General features: G+C 42.9%; 3 protein-coding genes across 5 annotated transcripts; 2 read left to right on the top strand and 1 right to left on the bottom strand.

Annotated features, from left to right (window-relative positions):
* On the bottom strand, window positions 1-6,339 carry prpf18 (PRP18 pre-mRNA processing factor 18 homolog (yeast)). 3 transcript variants are annotated; one of them, XM_076049216.1, is made up of 11 exons: window positions 6,148-6,339; window positions 5,638-5,715; window positions 5,418-5,444; window positions 3,933-4,034; window positions 3,713-3,826; window positions 3,313-3,459; window positions 3,155-3,223; window positions 2,416-2,556; window positions 2,253-2,324; window positions 1,332-1,487; window positions 1-635 (listed from the first exon to the last, which is right to left on the bottom strand). In XM_076049216.1, exons 1-11 carry the CDS (start codon window positions 6,211-6,213, stop codon window positions 555-557), a joined length of 1,053 nt encoding a protein of 350 aa, XP_075905331.1. In that variant the 5' UTR covers window positions 6,214-6,339; the 3' UTR covers window positions 1-554. The 3 variants fall into 3 exon arrangements, with proteins under 3 accessions (XP_075905331.1, XP_075905332.1, XP_075905333.1); XM_076049217.1 differs by lacking the exon at window positions 5,418-5,444 and having other exon boundaries at window positions 6,148-6,337; XM_076049218.1 differs by lacking the exons at window positions 5,418-5,444; window positions 5,638-5,715; window positions 6,148-6,339 and adding an exon at window positions 4,267-5,148.
* A 671-nt stretch (window positions 6,340-7,010) lies between these two features.
* On the top strand, window positions 7,011-10,922 carry bend7 (BEN domain containing 7). Its single transcript, XM_076049197.1, has 10 exons — window positions 7,011-7,518; window positions 7,964-8,041; window positions 8,122-8,478; window positions 8,673-8,792; window positions 8,882-9,204; window positions 9,452-9,559; window positions 9,674-9,791; window positions 9,863-9,976; window positions 10,163-10,201; window positions 10,666-10,922. The coding sequence occupies exons 1-10, from the start codon at window positions 7,455-7,457 to the stop codon at window positions 10,716-10,718; spliced, it is 1,374 nt and encodes a 457-aa protein (XP_075905312.1). The 5' UTR covers window positions 7,011-7,454; the 3' UTR covers window positions 10,719-10,922.
* Window positions 10,923-11,911: 989 nt separating this feature from the next.
* sephs1 (selenophosphate synthetase 1) lies at window positions 11,912-17,301 on the top strand. The gene is made up of 10 exons (XM_076049199.1): window positions 11,912-12,066; window positions 13,218-13,358; window positions 13,458-13,554; window positions 13,811-13,914; window positions 14,031-14,138; window positions 14,493-14,647; window positions 14,763-14,853; window positions 14,933-15,032; window positions 15,931-16,143; window positions 16,507-17,301. The coding sequence occupies exons 2-10, from the start codon at window positions 13,263-13,265 to the stop codon at window positions 16,719-16,721; spliced, it is 1,179 nt and encodes a 392-aa protein (XP_075905314.1). The 5' UTR covers window positions 11,912-12,066; window positions 13,218-13,262; the 3' UTR covers window positions 16,722-17,301.
* Window positions 17,302-17,726: the final 425 nt, after the last annotated feature.

A 17,726-nucleotide genomic window follows, 5' to 3' on the forward strand; every position in this document is an offset into this window, starting at 1 on the left:
GATTGTTAAAAAATACTTTATTTACCAGGATTGTATCGTGAGAGTAGCTTATTTACATGATGACATCATAAAAAAAAAACACATGCAAGTGTTTTGGACATTTCAAAAAAGGCATGAAATCTGTCATCTCTAAGGCGTAATAAAACTTACAGTCCTGGAGATTTCCCAGCAAATAACATCTTTAATAAAAAATGAAAATGCATGGGGGAGGGAGACCAAACAAAAAAAACACTTTTTACTCTTAAATATCTCCTGTAATGACGGCTGTTCTCTCCTTAAAAGGTACCATCTTCACAAGAAGACTTGAGATGGACTTCAAAGCCGTCAATTCAGCGTCTATTTCTCTGCTGGTTTACAAGAAGAGGTCCACACACACAAAAAAGAAAAACAAACTCAAGGATGGTTGAGTCTGCACACAATAGCTCTGTGTGCATCATTAGGTACAGATCAAGCTGTTCCTGCATGACCTTGAGACACCAAGACGCGGAGACTGGAAGACTCCAGTCAGCCAGAGCCCATTGCAACCTGCTCCACCGGAGCCGACAGCCTCGGCGTTAAAGAGCGTTGTACTCCACACACTTTGACGGATCCGTTGTGAATTGTTTCTGACAGATGGTCATTAACCTCTTCAGCCCCTGGAAAACAAGGCAAAAAAATAATTATAAAACTGGCTGCACAACTATAGGCTATAACCCCGTGCCTTCTAAACATCTCCGCCGGGTAAACAATGATTTATGAAAGATTACAGTACTGGTACTGACGCACATCTGTAGTGAAAATAATGAATCACACCAAATCCAGCAGTAGTTTGAACAGTGCGTTGGCTGCACACTGATAACCATGAACCAGCGGATGGTTCCGCATGAATGCGAGCGACATGCTGTCATTATGTAAATGCATGTGGCTGAAGTACAACATTCATATGCATTAGTGATGCACGAATGAATATTAAACAGTGGAAGTGCAAATGTGCAGAAAGGTTTGAGCTGTGCTGCAACGTCCATCAGAACGAAAGCCTTTGCCGAGGGCTATCGATGGGCCAGAAGCATTGCACTGCAGTGTAGTTACTTTCTGGGCCAGAGGGAGGAGACATAACATTTTCATAGCAACAGCAGCAAATATGATTTAAACTTTGCAACAGCCTGGAAAGCAAACTAAAATAAAAAAAAGAAAGGAAAGGAAAGGAAATTCTAAGGCAGATTTTGAGATGAGCACACAAGAGGCCACAGATCACAGAGGACAGAACCTACATTCACAGCCAACCATGACTTTGCAGTCAGGAAGAGATTTTTCTTAAAGTGACAGACCACTGTTGGAACTCACTGACTCACCTGGATGTATTTTCTCTGCGTCTCGTCGTTGAGAACGTGAGCCACGTGCTTGGAGAAGATCTTCTCTCGTCCAGTACGAGCGTGGATTCCCACCATGGTCACGCCGATGGGCCAGGGGGCGTTACCAATGGCCATCTGCAGGTAGGCGTCGTTTGCCTAGAAAATGTTGTTTTCTGAAGTTAGTTCATCTCTGAATAAACACTCCAGGATTTAGGAAGACAGGAGGCACATCTGGAAGCTTCTACTCAAGGTCATCAAATGAACAAAAACAGGTCCTGTAGCCAAGAACACTTTTGCCTGTTTGCCTGCTTCTACTTTTAGCTGACATGTATCTAATATCTGCGTTTCAACAATATTGTGCGAGTAGCATGCAGCTGCAGCCATCACAGCAGAGCCGCTCCTCTGGGCCTGCAGCTGGACTGCACTGATTGCAGCAAGTGAGAGCAAAACCGTACAATACAACACAATTCAAGGACTAAGCAGTAGTAGCACTCATTTGGAATTGTTCTCACTGTTCTGGTGACAACTTTGATTGGAAAACCATCTGAATTCAGCGCGAGCAACTTATGCAGAGCTGAGTTTAATGTTGCGTGTTAAAAAGTCGGGTCGTGTGAATGAGAAATGTGTTGATATGCACTTCTTGAAAAGGACAATGAAATGAAATGTTAAAGTGCAAGTCCTTCATGAAGCCCGGGGGTTCTAATTGCTGATGGCTGCTGACTTGGATACATGCTCACTGACAGAAATCCAAATCTGAAATCCATATTTGATTCATTTCCACATAAGGAAATCCTGATCTTACAAGGTCCAATTTCACAACTACTTTTTTTCCTCAAGTGGCACACGAAGAAAAAAAAAATGAAGTTCACTTAGAGCAAGTAGAATAAATGCAGCTGAAACAGTACGAGGATGAAAAGGTACCTTGACATACTCCCTCTCCAGCATGAACTTAACAATATCGGTGATGGACTCTTTGATGTCCGCTGGTAAACTCTAGATGATGACAAGGAGGTTAGAAACACAATGCCAGAAGATCTAATAGAAAACATCCTTGCAGCTTCACCACTGTCCTCATGAGCGGTACCTTCTTCTTGAGTTTGCGGAAGAGAGGTCTGAGGTAGGACTCGGTCTGCGAGTGTGTTGCGCTGGCCAGTTTGCCCTGAACGCCTCGCTTGACGTGGTCCTCTCGGCTGTTTAGAACTTTGGCCCAAACGCCCAACAGAAACTAAAGACAGAACATAGAAAATACTGCTCAGCAACATAACAAACTAGCAAAAAACACTTTTTCAAATTGATACAAATAATTGCTTTAGTGCTACCATCACCTAGAACAGGCATGGCCAAACTATGGCCCGGGGGCCATATGTGGCCTGTTGAGAGTTTTATTATCCGGCCCGCCGAAATTGAAGAAATGATATTGTCAACCAGCTGTATTTATTTTTTTCCTCAGTGTTTTCAGAGTCATTTCAATAAAGAGCTAAACAACCGTGGGGCTTGTTGCAACTTTGCTTTTGTTCATTGTCAATTGACATTAAAGCAACATGTTTTCTAAATATCCCATCATAGATTTTTTTCCTCCTATGAGGTGGCTCACCAAAACCTTCCATCCATCTGCTGCTGCTCCGGCCCCTCTGTCACATTTTACAACCGACTGTGTCCCACCAGTAAAAGGTTTGTCCACCTCTGGTCTAGAACATTAGTTTTCTCCGAGTCTTTTTTTCAAGACAGCAACATTAATTAGCAGCCAAAGTGATTGTGAAAATAACTTCTCCAATATCTTCCTTCATCAAAGACAACAAATGAGTATTAACTGCGTGACTTACCCTTAAAAACTTGTGAATAACTTCCTGGTCGCCACCATCATCCCCCCTGCCCAGAGTTTTACCAAGAGCCTGGGACGCGGTGAAAGAATTAGAACCTCTCAAAACCCGACACGCTTCATAAATATGACACTGTGTAAAGTGCAGACTGTGCAGTGTACCTCAAGTTCTTCAATAGTTGTGTTTTCTTCATGCACTTTCAGGTCGTGCTGTGTGTCCATTTCTCCAGACTCTGTTCCTCCAACGATCTCGTTCAGATACTGCTGGTCGATCTTGTCCATGGCTGCTTTCAGGTCATTCCTCAACCCCTGGGACCCAAAGCAAAGAGAAACAAATCAGCTGTTCTGTAGGATTGCCAAACTACATCAGTTATATTAGATTAGATTAGATTGAACTTTATTGATCCCAAATTGGGAAACTAGACTGTTGCAGCAGTCAAAAAGCGATACAAAAGGTGAAAATAGAAGAATAAAAATATCATCATCATTTTGTTTCTATAACAGCAGTGTTGTTATTATATGCATCTGTACAAGATGGTGTGTTAAACACACTCTGCCCAACCTTGTTCACTTCTGGAGTCAGAATCTCAATCTTCCTGAGTCTCTGGAAGGCATCGTAGTCAGACTCTCCGAACAGTCGGATTGGTTCCCCTCGTTCTCGGAGCCGTCTAATAACCTAACAGTCAAGGAAAAAAAGATATTTTTGTTTATTTTGGCCCACATTTGTATTATTCATAGTGAAACTGTAATGAGGGAAGCTTTGGGACAATAGCTGGACTCACCTCTTGTCGGGACAGTGTCATTGGCAGCTTTTCTTCTGTCAGTTCCAGCTCTAACACAGGATTTGTCGAGGTGGAAGGCTCGTCTTCCTCATTCTGATTCACCTAAAACGAAAGATAAAATGAAGGCATTAAAGGGGGACAGTCCAACAAGTAGGCCGACTTTGCTATTGCCCCTTTAATTCCCATTAATGTTCAGTGCCTGTTGTTTTGAGTATTTGCTTCATGTGTCGTAATGTTACATAATAGTCCATTCTTGTTCCATGGCAAGGCGAATCTTCGTTTTAGAGTTGTCAGAGTGTAGATTTGAGATAAGAGTGAGGTCGAGCTGTCTGACCTCTGCTCTGTTCACCGAGTAGCTCTTGATCCTCCAGATCTCAAAACAGCAGGCGCTGATCTACTCATAAGACTACAGGGATTGTGGCAATAGGTGAATGTTGAATTATCCCTTGAAAATACAGTAATACTTTTCATGTAAAAGTACAGAATTACAGCTGAGATGTGTGGAAAAGCATTTGAATGTCTAAAATTATAAAGCACATGTTTTACTGGGATCACCTTGAGTCAGCACTTTAAACCTTCCCATCTCACCTGCAGTTCTTTGTCTCTCAATGTTGACCAATTATAACCAAATATGTTCCTTGCAAGCAAAAACTCAAAGTATGCCATCATGCTTTCAACGGCGCATGCATCCCTGCACTTTTAGATTGTGATGAATGAAGCACAATCTAAAAGAACATTTAAAAAAAAAAAAATGGAGGAAAAAAACCTTCAAAGAACAATCAGTGCGTACATAAAACACATGGTATAATGAATTTATGCAAAGAGCATTACTTGTACTTGCTTTAAGTAGGAGATAAATGTGATTTTCCACAGAGCAATTGTTAGAAGTTGTACAAGCTAGTAAAGGCGGGGAGGGGGATAACATGGTTGGCAAACATTTCAAGCTGCTGTCACACATTGTGTGCAAAGTAAACGGTGAAGCTTAATCAAGGAGTCACGTATAAGTTGGTATGTTGATCGACAACCCATGCTAAAAACCAAGCATGTTTGTGAGCTTTTCGCTTCCTGGCTTCCTGGCTCTATGCAGAGCTTTCTTTGGTTCTTTCCCTTTTGTTCAAGCATGTATTCCTCTTGTCAACAGCCAACAGGTGGTTGAGTCATGGAATTTCAGACTCCAGCACTTTCATATAATGTGGTGGACTTTCTTGGCAAATTTCTGCTGCATATCTATTCATTTTAACTATAAGATAGTGTAGAATACTGCAATTCTAATATACAGAATGAATTCTATGATGTTGAATTTACTGCATTGGTGCGCAAAAAGTGAAAAGGGGTCGCTGGTAGGGGTAATTTCAACCTACCCCTACTGGTATAGACGTTCTTTTTTTTCATAGGGGTGTCAAGGAAGCGTAAGCCTCGGGGACACTGTGTTTTGCCCTTTTTCTCATGCATCCTGTTGGCTACAGTCGTAACATAATGCCATACCTGGCTGTCAGGAGTCTCTCGCTGAACCTACAGATGCAGGCAGCAGAGGCAGGTCGGGGGGAAAAACAGTAAACACAGATACAAATACTGGCTATCAAATCCTACTCATATCCGTTGGTGAAACACAGGCTCAACATCAAGACTGTATGTGTACATATAAAGGAGAGGCAGTGACTTAGATGCGTTTGGATAAGACCGAGTCAGTGAGCTGGGCATATACCTTATATCCACATCTGATGAAGTATTCGTCTCGTTCCTTCTGTACAAGATCGGCCCTTTTGAAGAACTTTTTGGATTCCTGTAAAAACAGATGGTGATTTGTTTACTTTGTACTTTCAAAGATAGGCTACATGCTTTCATAGCCTGGTTAGGATATTTTCCTTCTTCAAGTTGTTAGCAATGGCTACTGTTCAAGAAATTCATCTGGGTGTTAAGCAAGAGATTGTTTTCAAATGCAAAGACTAGCACGCCCTACTGGACAACATCAACTCGCTTTGGTCCTCGCTAGCTTTAGCAAGATGCTAATGGCTGTGGTATCAGAACGAATTGAAGCACAAGGCGAGCTTTGTATTGTTATAGGGACAACATTGCTATTTTGGGGAACAGAACAGAGGTGCAACAATTGCAATTGATCCTTTCAATTAGTATTTTTAAAAGACGACGTATCGGAGACAGAGCGCTTTATCGAAAACAGACGTTAGCAAAACCGACATCGCCTTTGTGTACTCACGTCAATGAGCTGTTTATCCTCAATCAATTTCCTTTTCCTCATAATCTCAGCTTTCAATATATCCATTTTAGTAAAATATGTGTAACTGAAGTCGTTTGTTTCAGAAATGAAATTCGCAGACAAGATTTGCTACAATGCTAATGTTTCCTGTCTTCCTCTGCTTCCTCGTCTTCTTAGGACCTGAAAGTCAGTTGTGAACCGGTTCAATGCGCTCGTTACCGCCACCTCTCGCAGTGGAATACACATTACACACTGCCGAAAGACCACCAGTGTTGATGAAATTTCTCCAGGTTCTGTCGCTTCCCGTTGGTTTAAAGATGTTTAATGGGGTGTCTTGCAGTGCCCACAGCCTGGCAGTATTCGCCCACTGTCCTCTAGTTTGAATTACTGTGACAATATAAATAACATGACATGACATTCAACAGGTTTGAATGAATTTAACAAAACACACGAGTTGTAAATTATTCATGTCAATATTTGCTATGGAATATACAAGGAAGGTGGTTTATTAACTGCGAAAACGCAAAAAGCAAAACAACTTGAAACAGAAGGACGGTCTGGGGGAAAGCAACAGCAACTTGTAGCCTACTACAAGTTTCTCAGCATTATCTATTTTCTCCCAGCATGACTCACAAGGGTTGCCGGGGGCGAAATCATGACTGGAGGGAGGGAATTTGTATCATCCATATTGATTATATGGACGGTATGTCGCAGGGGATGGTCTCCCATAAATCATTAGAATAATGTGTTTAACCAAAGTGAACGCGCGAAATCACATGGTCTCTCTCTCTCTCTCTCTCTCTCTCTCTCTCTCTCTCTCTCTCCCTCTCTCCCTAAAAACAAAACAAACAAAAAAACAGCAGTAATTTTAAAGACACACAAAAAAAAAACCCTCCTGGAAGTTGCAGTCTGCTTAAAATCGCATTAAAATCACAGCTCATTGTCTGGTCGCGAAATGACTCGACCTCTCCGGTGAGAACATACCATCAGGTGGCGCAAAGGGATATGTGACGAATTTTTTAAATATGAAAGTCATTAATTTATTTACATGACGGGGAGCTAAGAGCGGAGCATCACAGACCGACCGACCATCCACATCATTAATCAGCACGACCGCAGTGGAAATAAGCCGACCGGAGGATGTGCGTGGCGCGGCTGAGGACAAATGTGAGTGATTAATAGAAATGAGGCGGACGGAGATGCCGCTGAGTGTCTCTCCGACTCGCTGATTTCGCCCTTTTCTGAGGAGCGACTCTCGACTGCACGACTTGCTGGCGGCTGTGCAGAGCTCTCCCCCCCCCCTGAAGATGGAGTTCGGGGAAAGGAAGAGGAGAAGGAAGTCACAGAGCTTCAAGCTGGTCACAGATGAAGGTAGGATGATGCATTAAAAGAGAGAAAGAACTGGCACGGGGTGCGCGTCTGTGTCTGGCTGTTTGTCTGGCGCCGTGTGCCAGCGGGGACGACTCTGTAAACAAAAGCCATCGCGGGAAAAGACAATGCCCCCAGTCTGTGTCTCGGTTTCAGCCCCTCAGGTGATGCTTCAGGATGTGCCTGCAGAATATCAAGGGGTTGTCAAAAATCTTGGAGCACAAATGTAGAATACACCGACGTAAAACACCTGCAATGACAATAAATTGTACTTTTTTTTTTCTCTTTTCTTTTTTTTTTTTTTTTGCTGAATGTACTAGTTGCACTTGTCTAGATTACACCACTTGGCTGCACCCCATAACACCTACAGGTGGCGGTTTCATCATGATGCCTATAGGTGCGTGTGCGGAATCGCATGACAACTACACTTGCAATTGTCTACCTGCAGGTTCTCCATCCTCTTTTGTGGTGAATTCCAGTTGCAAAGATGCCAACAGAGAGTCAAAGAGCACTGCCTTACCAGATGGTATGTACCAGCATACGGAGTGATAAGCCTGATCTAACTCGTAAATGCAACCAACGCCCATTTTCTTCATCCCAACGTAGTTTGGGTCAGGGACGAGGGAATGGAGATCAAGCGGCAAATCACGGGGATGATGAGGCTGCTGAGCGATAAGAGCAGCAGGGTCTACCAGCGTGTAGGAACAGAGCCAGACAGCTTAGCAAAGGAGCCCCAGGACAGACATGTGACCTGGACACAGCAGCCCGCGTCTCAACCGTTGGGAGCAGAGGAGCAGCAGAGCAACAGCTGGAACCCCACTGGCGATCTGGGGTGTTCTTCTTCGACAGTGTCGACACCTGTACACAACGGTCCAGGCAGCAACCAGTACAGAACCTCCTCCAAAGCCTCCAGAGTCCTCAGCAAGAACACCACTGATCCGGTCAAAGAGAACGAAGCTAACAGTAGGACACTTTGTTTGAAAGTGTATATTTTGAGAAACATTGAATTGCTCTAATCTGCTGTTTAGGTCAAGTTGATGTCATATGAGAGTTAAATGCTTCAAATGCTTTAAGAATGACGGGGAAAAAAAATACAAAATAGCTGTTTGATGGAAGCCATTTGGAGTTGACGTTCACTTTGCTCGTCATCTTTCCAGCAGCCGCAGGACCCAAAGCTGTGCCAGAACCAACCTGCTGCATGTGTAACTGTAAAGGTACCTTGCAGGCTATTTTGCGGGAAATGCGCGCTATGAGGAGGCTGATGCAGATCACAAAAGGTCAGACACTGATTCCACATATACTCACTTCATAATGGATGGAGAGAGGGCAGGAAATCTAATGTCACTGTCATTTTCTGGCTTTAAAGAGGAACAGACGGCGTCGCTGCGCCAGCTTCGTCCCCCGGGCCCTGATCCTCGCTGTAGGCATCGCAGAAGGAGGTTAATCTATAAAGTGGCACCACTTACTGTGTCGAGCACCAGAAGACTTGCCCTCGCCATTCCTGAGGCGTCGTCGCTTACAGCTGCCTCAGGAGACTCTGGGCAGAGGGGGGAATGTGAGAAAGAGCAAGAGGCGGCTGCACCCAGCAATGATCAGGTCTCCTGCTGGATGTCTGTGCCGCCACCTCACAGCAATCCAGCACCTGACAAAAACACCTCCAACCTGCAGATAGAACCTCAGGTGCAAGAGGTGCATAGCGTGGCATACATTTCTACTCAAAGCGTGTTCTATTTTAAATAATTGTACCGTGCATTTGGGGGAAAATGATGAAGCTATCCAAACAAATTGTGGTCATTTTGATTAATCCTCCCTACTTTTTCTGTTGTGAAAAAAATGAAAGAGGATTAAGATAACCCCATCTATTGTCGTTGCAATGTTTTCTTACTCTAGCCTCGCCATTTGCCATGTTTAATATGGATGTACATTAAAATTTCAGTCGGAGGTGCGCCTCGCAGAGAATTACGACGTGTTCATCTCAAAGGCTCAGCTAGACTCTATCTTGGTCAACTACACACGTTCTGGCAGCCTGCTGTTCAGGAAACTGGTGTGCATCCTGATCCTTTATAACAACCGTGTCCATATTTCAGTGATTGCAAATTACTTCTTGGATTTGATGACAAAAAATTACCTCGCTTTATCATTACTTCTGTGTGTTTAGGTGTGTGCATTCTTTGATGATGCTACTCTGGCTAACTCCTTGCCGAATGGTAAGAGGAAAAGAGGACTGAATGACAATCGCAAGGGTTTGGACCAGAACATTGTGGGTGCCATTAAAGGTAACGCGAGAAGCTTAGGGAAATAAGTGAAGAAATAAATGGAAAGAAAGATTTTGAACTCTTGTTTTCAGTGTTTACAGAAAAGTACTGTACTGAGCACAAAATAGAGAAGCTGCCTGGACCACGAGACTGGGTTCAGATCCTTCAAGATCAGATCAAACTTGCAAGGAGACGACTGAAAAGAGGTGCTGCAGTTGGAAAATAATGAATGCCCCATTTTGCTTGTCTTTAGTTTTTCTCCCATATCTAAACAGGCTTATGTCTAAAAAAAAAAACAAAAAAAACAACAACGTTTAATTGGTTTTGTGGAATATCTAATGCCAAAGATTAACATTTAATAATGAATCACTGAAATTCCTTTTTCTCCTCAGATGCAACAGAGGCAGAAATCTTAAATGTACCTCCAACAGGTGAGTCTCAAACTTGTATTAAGTAAACTTAATGTTAGTTTTAAACTTCATGACTTTATTTGTAGGCCCAGGCTGAGCCGTGTTTTTCACCTCTCACCACTTCATTTCCATGGTGTACACTAAAGTTTGTGCTGCTAATTGGCTTATTTCATAGTCACACAGGGACAAGTGACTCAGTAATGCGGTGTTCCAAAATAAACACATCAGCAACATCCATTTTTTATTATTGAATATAATAATCTTATTTGTAGCATATTTTTATATTCTTAAATCTTTTTTATTATTATTATTATTATTATTATTATTATTATTATTATTATTAATAATAATAATAATAATAATAATAATATTAATAATAATAATAACATTATTATTATTATTATTAATAATATTTTTTTATTTTTCATTTTTTTACAATAACGATATTTTGAATTGAAACATTATTTTGTGTTTTATTTATACAGGCAATGACTGTTCCAAACTTGTGACTGGTGCCGTGACAAACTTAACTGGTTGAGTCAAGGGCTGCCGCGATGGCCTGCAGTGGCCTCCTGCAGATTCACTGATTGCTTTCATTACTTGATGCATTTTGCCTTTTTGCGTGTTTTGCAAGCAGGACCACATGAAAAAAATCAAAAGTCAACAAGAAACTTATACACATTCTCTGTTCACATGCAGTGCTGAGCAAAGTTATTAAAAAATGAGTCACATAAAAAAAAAAGGGAACTACTTGGACTAAATACTAAAACTGGTCTAATAAATTTGTGAAGCATTGTGTATGTAGACATTAATTTGTACAGAAATCCTCTGCTTTAGTGGTTCTCAACATTTTTCACTGGACGCACACACACACACACACACACACACACACACACACACAAAGGATCTACAAATGCATATTTGTGTCACATGTACTGAAAAGGAAGTGTCAGGATTCTTCAAGGTCTGCAAGGACATAACTTTAATATATTTTGCACAAATCAGGCTCCTTTTGAATGGGGAGCTGTCCATCGTAAACTGTGCCTTTTAAGTGATCAGTACCTATATGGTTGTAATGTGAAGTGCTGCCTCGTTTACAAACATCTTCCATAAGTAAATCACTATTTGTAAGTACTTTGGCAACCTTTGTTGAATGGAATACGTATATAGGCTTCATATGCACAAATGTTATTAATAACATTGCTATGGAAATTAGGCTTTAAGAAAATAATAATTTCTGTCCTCATGAAAAACCATGGTTGTTCTCACCATTAAAGCGCCTCTCTTGACACAAGTTTCTTTTGTCTCTTTAGAACACGTTTCCCTAGAAGTAAGGAGTAAATTAAAGGTTTCAGTTTGATCATTATTGTACGGGTCGAACAGCGAAAAATACAGACAGCCATATCAAAATGGGGTTAAGAAAAGATTCGTCTCGAGTGAAATGCAATATAAATCGCAGGAATAATATATGGTTAACCTTGAGACGGGCCGTGATGTGTTGTTGTAAGTGCAATTGGAGGGAAAACGGTGAATTAAAGGCACACTCCATGGTTGAGATTTTGTCGCCACACTACAAAACATATTAAAGGGGATGTTCAACCCGCCACGGTACAGCAAGAGGACCTCTTGCTATCTGGCGACTTTCCTTCTTGTAGTCTATGCTATATATTGTTTCCTAAATGCTGTACGTTGACCTGTGGTCACGTTAACTTAAATACTGCTAAGCATACGCGATAAATTGATATTACAGTCGGCAGCGTTTTACTTACGGCACCGCCGCCTTTAATTTTTAGTCAGGCACTCTCACAGGACGCCTAATTTTGGCCCCAATGCATTCTGGTGCCGTCCCCGCTCTTCTGTTGGGCTCCACCGCTAACGTGAAGCTGGTAAGGATAAACTGGACATAACAATTAAAGGGGAAATGTTGCATGAATATAACTCCGCTTTGGTACTAAAATCACATGTAGGAGCATTGTTAACACTTTTATTGCACCACGGCAGTACAAAGTTTTTTCAAGTAGTATCTTGGGCACAGTTTGATTGATATGAACTCTGATGTTGCATACATCGCATGGCGAGGGACAGGAAAGGGTTAATTTTTTCCGCCGCCGACATTTTTGTTCGGCGCTGTACATCAACTTTTAACTTGCATGTGCAACGAGCTTGGTGCTACGGGTCACAGCTCCGTGTTCGAGTGTAGCATGCGATGTGTGTTATTGTTTAACTTATTGCAACTGGCTGATGCTGAGTCTCGGCTCTTTGTTGTGTTCAGCGGTGCTCCTGCTTCTGATCTACTGCACAGAGTCAGACAGAGCTGCGTTTACGAACAGGAGGCTGCACGGAAATGAACTCAACAGTGTTTGCACACAATAACGATGGTGTTGACGAATGGTGTTGCTGCTGTCAGAATTTTCAAGCAACAAGCTGGTTGGCAGATTTGTGCCCCCCCTAGAGTGACGTTTGGGGTGTATGTTGAACTACTTTAGCGCTGTGCTAATGTTGTTAGCCGCGGCTCAGTGTTGAATGAACAGCGCTCGGCAGCGTTGTGTCTCTTGAACACCCTCCAGCGCCCCTTGGAGATAGGAAGAAATAATACTACTACTACATTTTTACACGTATACATTTTAACACCGAATTATCAGTACTTTATTTCCACAAAATGGCTTTTAATGTAGCACTTAGACAAGAGAGCAGTTTAGCCATGTTAGTCAATACGCAGCAACTTTTATTGAAAATTTACCCGCCTATTTGCAAGTGCAACTGCCACAGGAAGATGCTGTTTTCTTGAATGTTGTAGTTTCAAATTCGATATGAATTTCGGCCCACAGTACCCCTTGGGATCGGACCAGAATAAATGACGACGGTATTGATTGAGTCTCGTACATGATCACACACCAGGTGTAATAATTTCCTCCCTACAGCACATCAGCAGCAGAGTTTCCGAGCTTATCATTGTCACTGACTTCTCAAAACTAGTTGTCTTGCCTTGACGTACACAATATGCATAATGACTCGTCTTTTGAATGATTTGTCCCAGCCATTGATGTGGTTCTGGTGGTGAAGGCCCAGGCATTCTTCAGACATGTCCATGAGGGAGTCCTTCAATCCAGAAAGCTACGAGCTGGACAAAAGCTTCAGGCTCACACGCTTCGCTGAGCTCAAGGGCACAGGATGCAAGGTAATGTTGCACACATATCACAGACATTTCGCTGGATCATTTCTAGATGGTGACAGGCAAAGTTTGTAAATGATGTTTGTTTGTCATCTTGGCTTGCAGGTGCCTCAAGATGTATTACAGAAGCTTTTAGAAAGCTTCCAGGAGAACCACTATCAGGAGGATGAACAGTTCCTTGGTGCAGTAATGCCTCGATTAGGTACGTAGGACCTCTTTCTTTATACTGTATAATCTGACTGCAAAAATCCAAATCCCAAAATTGCATGTCTGTGTCTGTAAAGTGTTGGTTTTGCAATTGAGCATCTCAGTTCTAAATTGTGGACGCGAGTTGGAGAGGAATTTCGGTTGTTTATTTACTGAGAGCCAGAAGTTCAGTTTGTGTCTTTTACCTGGCCTATTTTATATGAACTTTTTACCACCCTGGCATATAACACACATTGGTGTCTGTTCTGAAGGCATAGGCATGGACACCTGTGTGATTCCCCTCAGACACGGAGGCCTTTCACTAGTCCAGACAACAGATTACATCTACCCTATCGTGGACGACCCCTACATGATGGTAATAAGGAACTCCCCTGATTTTCTTGTGCTTATTGTCTTATTGTAGTATCTGACTTGGCCTGATTTACATGCCAACGTTCTATGTGCTTAAATTTCAGTACTTGTATTTTGTAGGGTAGAATCGCTTGTGCCAACGTACTAAGTGACCTGTACGCCATGGGAGTGACTGAGTGTGACAACATGTTGATGCTCCTGGGAGTCAGTAACAAAATGACAGAGAAGGTGGGAGGCCATAAATGTTGTGTGTCTATGTGTGTGTTAATGACACAAACGCCCAGTGTGTAACATTGGCAGACTTGCAATAGAACAGAAACACATATGTAATATATAAATATATGTATGTATGTATATATATATATATATATATATATATATACATGTGTAATTTGTATAATGTATATATAAAAAATAATCATCTACTGATAAGCATTTGTTGATTTGTTGAGCTGCCTTTGTGTTAAACTACCCACACACTCACTTTTAACTAACTAAGTAACTAAAACTCCATTTCTGCAGCCATTAGTTATTGTTATTGTTTGTAATTTCTGGCTTTTCTCTGCACTCTGCTTTCTACAGGAGCGAGACAAAGTGATGCCACTAATCATCCAAGGTTTTAAGGACGCATCAGAGGAGGCGGGGACCTCTGTTACAGGGGGACAGACTGTGCTGAACCCCTGGGTGGTGATGGGAGGAGTTGCAACAGCCGTCTGCCAACCCAATGAGTTTATCATGTGAGAATGATTGATTCCTCGCTGTGTGTAATTACATATTTTTTGTTGCTAAGGCTCAACTAAGTGAGTTTGAGATTTTGCCTCATAATATTAATGCCCCCCCACCCACCTCCAGGCCAGACAATGCAGTACCGGGAGACGTGTTGGTGTTAACCAAACCACTTGGAACACAAGTGGCTGTAGCAGTACATCAGTGGTTAGATATTGTAAGTTTGCCTACTAAGCCACGTGTGATTTGTTTCTGTCTGTCAACCTGCCACCTAATAGTGTTTTCTTATTCTTCAGCCAGAGAAATGGAATAAAATCAAGCTGGTAGTAACACAGGAAGATGTGGAGCTGGCTTACCACGAAGCAATGATGAACATGGCTCGGCTCAACAGGACAGGTAATACTGCCGTGGGTCTATCGGTCCGCCTTCTTTTAGATCTGTTTCTAACAGCTGTCAATGGAGTAAGACTGCATTCACACCACATCTGAGGCGGTGACACAGCTGGCAGGCTGGACTTCCAGGCCAAATGGCTGAGCTGGACTCAAGTCGTATCTGGCCACGTCCACATCCACTGCAGTTGGTCACTCAACTCAACTAATAAACTTTATCATAAACTTTAAGCTTCATTTGTACAACGCTAAATCACAGCCATAGGCGTCTCAAAGCGCTTTATACAATCAGAGAGAACCAACCGGGCCCCCGGAGCAAGCAAGATGCGACAGTGGCCGGGAAAAACTGCCCTGTGGGAAGAAACCTAGGGCAGAACCAGACTGCAGAGGGCCACCATCGGCCTGTGACTAGTTGGAGTGAAATACAAAAATAGAGGAGACACAGCGAAAGAGAGAAAGGAGCAGAGTGAGCCAGGGTGGCAGACAGGACATAGTGAATTACAGATGCACCAAACAAGCTTTCACAAAATAGATAGACACAAAAAATAGGAAATAATTCAAGGCTGCTGTCCACGTAGAATAGCACAATATATCCAAAACACAGGCCAAACAAACGACTGTACGTTACAATAACACTAGTAAGAACAAAAACTGTCAACACAGATGTCTAATTGAAAGTGAATGTGAAATGCTGTCTTTTAACGTGAACAATTGAATGCCTCCAACTTAAGCAATGCAATACACAACCAGAGCGGATGAGCTGTTGGACGGATATAATGGGTGAACAGCATCCTCTGCAGCAGCAGTGCTGTATTGCAGCGTCTGTGTGTGTGTAAGCCAGCAGGTCACTCAGAGCCCTCACCCTCCACCCTCCACCCTCCACCCTCCACTCTCCTCTCACGCAGCGGCCGGCCTCATGCACACCTTCAACGCTCACGCAGCGACAGACATCACAGGCTTCGGCATCCTGGGCCACGCTCAGACGCTGGCCAAGCAGCAGCGTAGCGAGGTCTCCTTCGTTATCCACAACCTCCCAGTGCTCGCCAAGATGGCCGCCGTGTCCAAAGCCTGCGGAAACATGTTTGGACTCATGCACGGCACGTGCCCGGAAACATCAGGTGTGTATGTCTCTGTCATTAACCCGTCTGCGTGTCGTCCATGTGATTTTCTGCCTATGAGGTTCCTGGAGCAGAGGACATTTAGGTTCTTACAGAAGACTTTTTGCAACGTCTCTAATCAGCAGCTTGTAATTTGAATTTGAGTGGAAGCCAAGCAGAGCAGCCTTGCATGGTTCTATAATCTAAAGAACCAATACAAGTCCAGGAAACTGCACATTTAGCCCTCTGTTTGCAAGTTCACTTCAAAAATGCTCTGTGTCTTTTGCTACAACCGATCTGGTTGAACCTTCCACCCGTGTGGGAGGGGACTAACGCAAGGCTGCTGCCAAGTGACCTCAGTAACCGAAGCTGTTCTGCCTGCAGGAGGCCTGCTCATCTGTCTCCCTCGGGAGCAGGCCGCCCGCTTCTGCGCTGAGATCAAGTCCCCAAAATATGGCGAAGGCCACCAAGCGTGGATCATCGGCATCGTGGAGAAAGGCAACCGCACGGCCCGCATCATCGACAAGCCGCGGATCATCGAGGTGGCGCCGCAAGCAGCGACGCAGAATGTCAACCCGACCCCCGGCGTGACCTCCTAATGCTCCCCGCCCGCTCGGTCACGGCAAAGACCGGGAAAAACTAAAGCCTCCTCCTCCTCCGACGAGTGATTTTAGACACAAACTACAGAACCATCCTAGCGTGTTGACATGTATACACAACAAAATAGTATGTACAGAAGAGACTGGATTGGCGTACATATACAGGAAAACAGCGTCAAGTGGCGGCGGCCGGCGAGGCGGCGCCTCATCTCCAAGTGGACTCACCAAGCAGAATGCCACCATTTAAAGAAAAAAGAAAAGGAAAAAAAATGCTAAGAAATCCACCATACTGCAACTTTGCCTTCTGTATCCCTTGTATTCTGTTTTAACGTGTGATTGGGGAGCAGCTTGTGACTGTGGCTGCTGATTGGCTGGAGGAAGGCTGGTGTTGGTGGCCTCTGCTGTGGCCTCTGCCGTCGTCAGCAGCCAGCCAGTGTGTGTGGTTGTTGGTTCTTACACTTTGTACAGTTCTAAACTCTAGATTTAGTTCGTTGTTGTCGTTGATGCCTTGGAAGAAACTGAGTGGCTGGAAAAGTTTTTTTTTGTTTGTTTTGTTTTTGTTTTTTTTATTACTTTTGACTTTTTGTATCGTCCCACGAAAACAAATAAATCATGGAAAGAAGCAGGTTGGTCTTTTCCCGGAATCTGGCTGCTGCCCTCTTGTGAAGGAAAAATATTCAATAAATAAAGCAGATGAACGCCCCTGTTGCCTTGACCTGAACACAGATAACAGTCTGGAGTCGTCTTTTATTTAGGCTTGAGTAATATTTAGAACTTACAGTTAACTCTTCTTTGCGAGCTTGTTAATTATTGCCTTAGGTTAAAATTTAGAGTGTATTTTGCTTCTGCGATTATTATTTTCCAGGCATTTTCTGAGCACAGCACCACAACTCTCCTTTGAAATAAACCTTTATAAATATTTTTTCTCGTTTTTCTCTACCTAAAGTAGTAAAAGCTGCTGTGCAACATTTCAACGCGTTAAATAAAAACAACAACTGTGCATTC

This window comes from Nelusetta ayraudi, unplaced genomic scaffold (genome assembly GCF_046127955.1).
Source record: "Nelusetta ayraudi isolate G7.1 ecotype Tasmania unplaced genomic scaffold, CSIRO-AGI_Nayr_v1 ptg000111l, whole genome shotgun sequence".
NCBI classification, from domain to species: domain Eukaryota; kingdom Metazoa; phylum Chordata; class Actinopteri; order Tetraodontiformes; family Monacanthidae; genus Nelusetta; species Nelusetta ayraudi.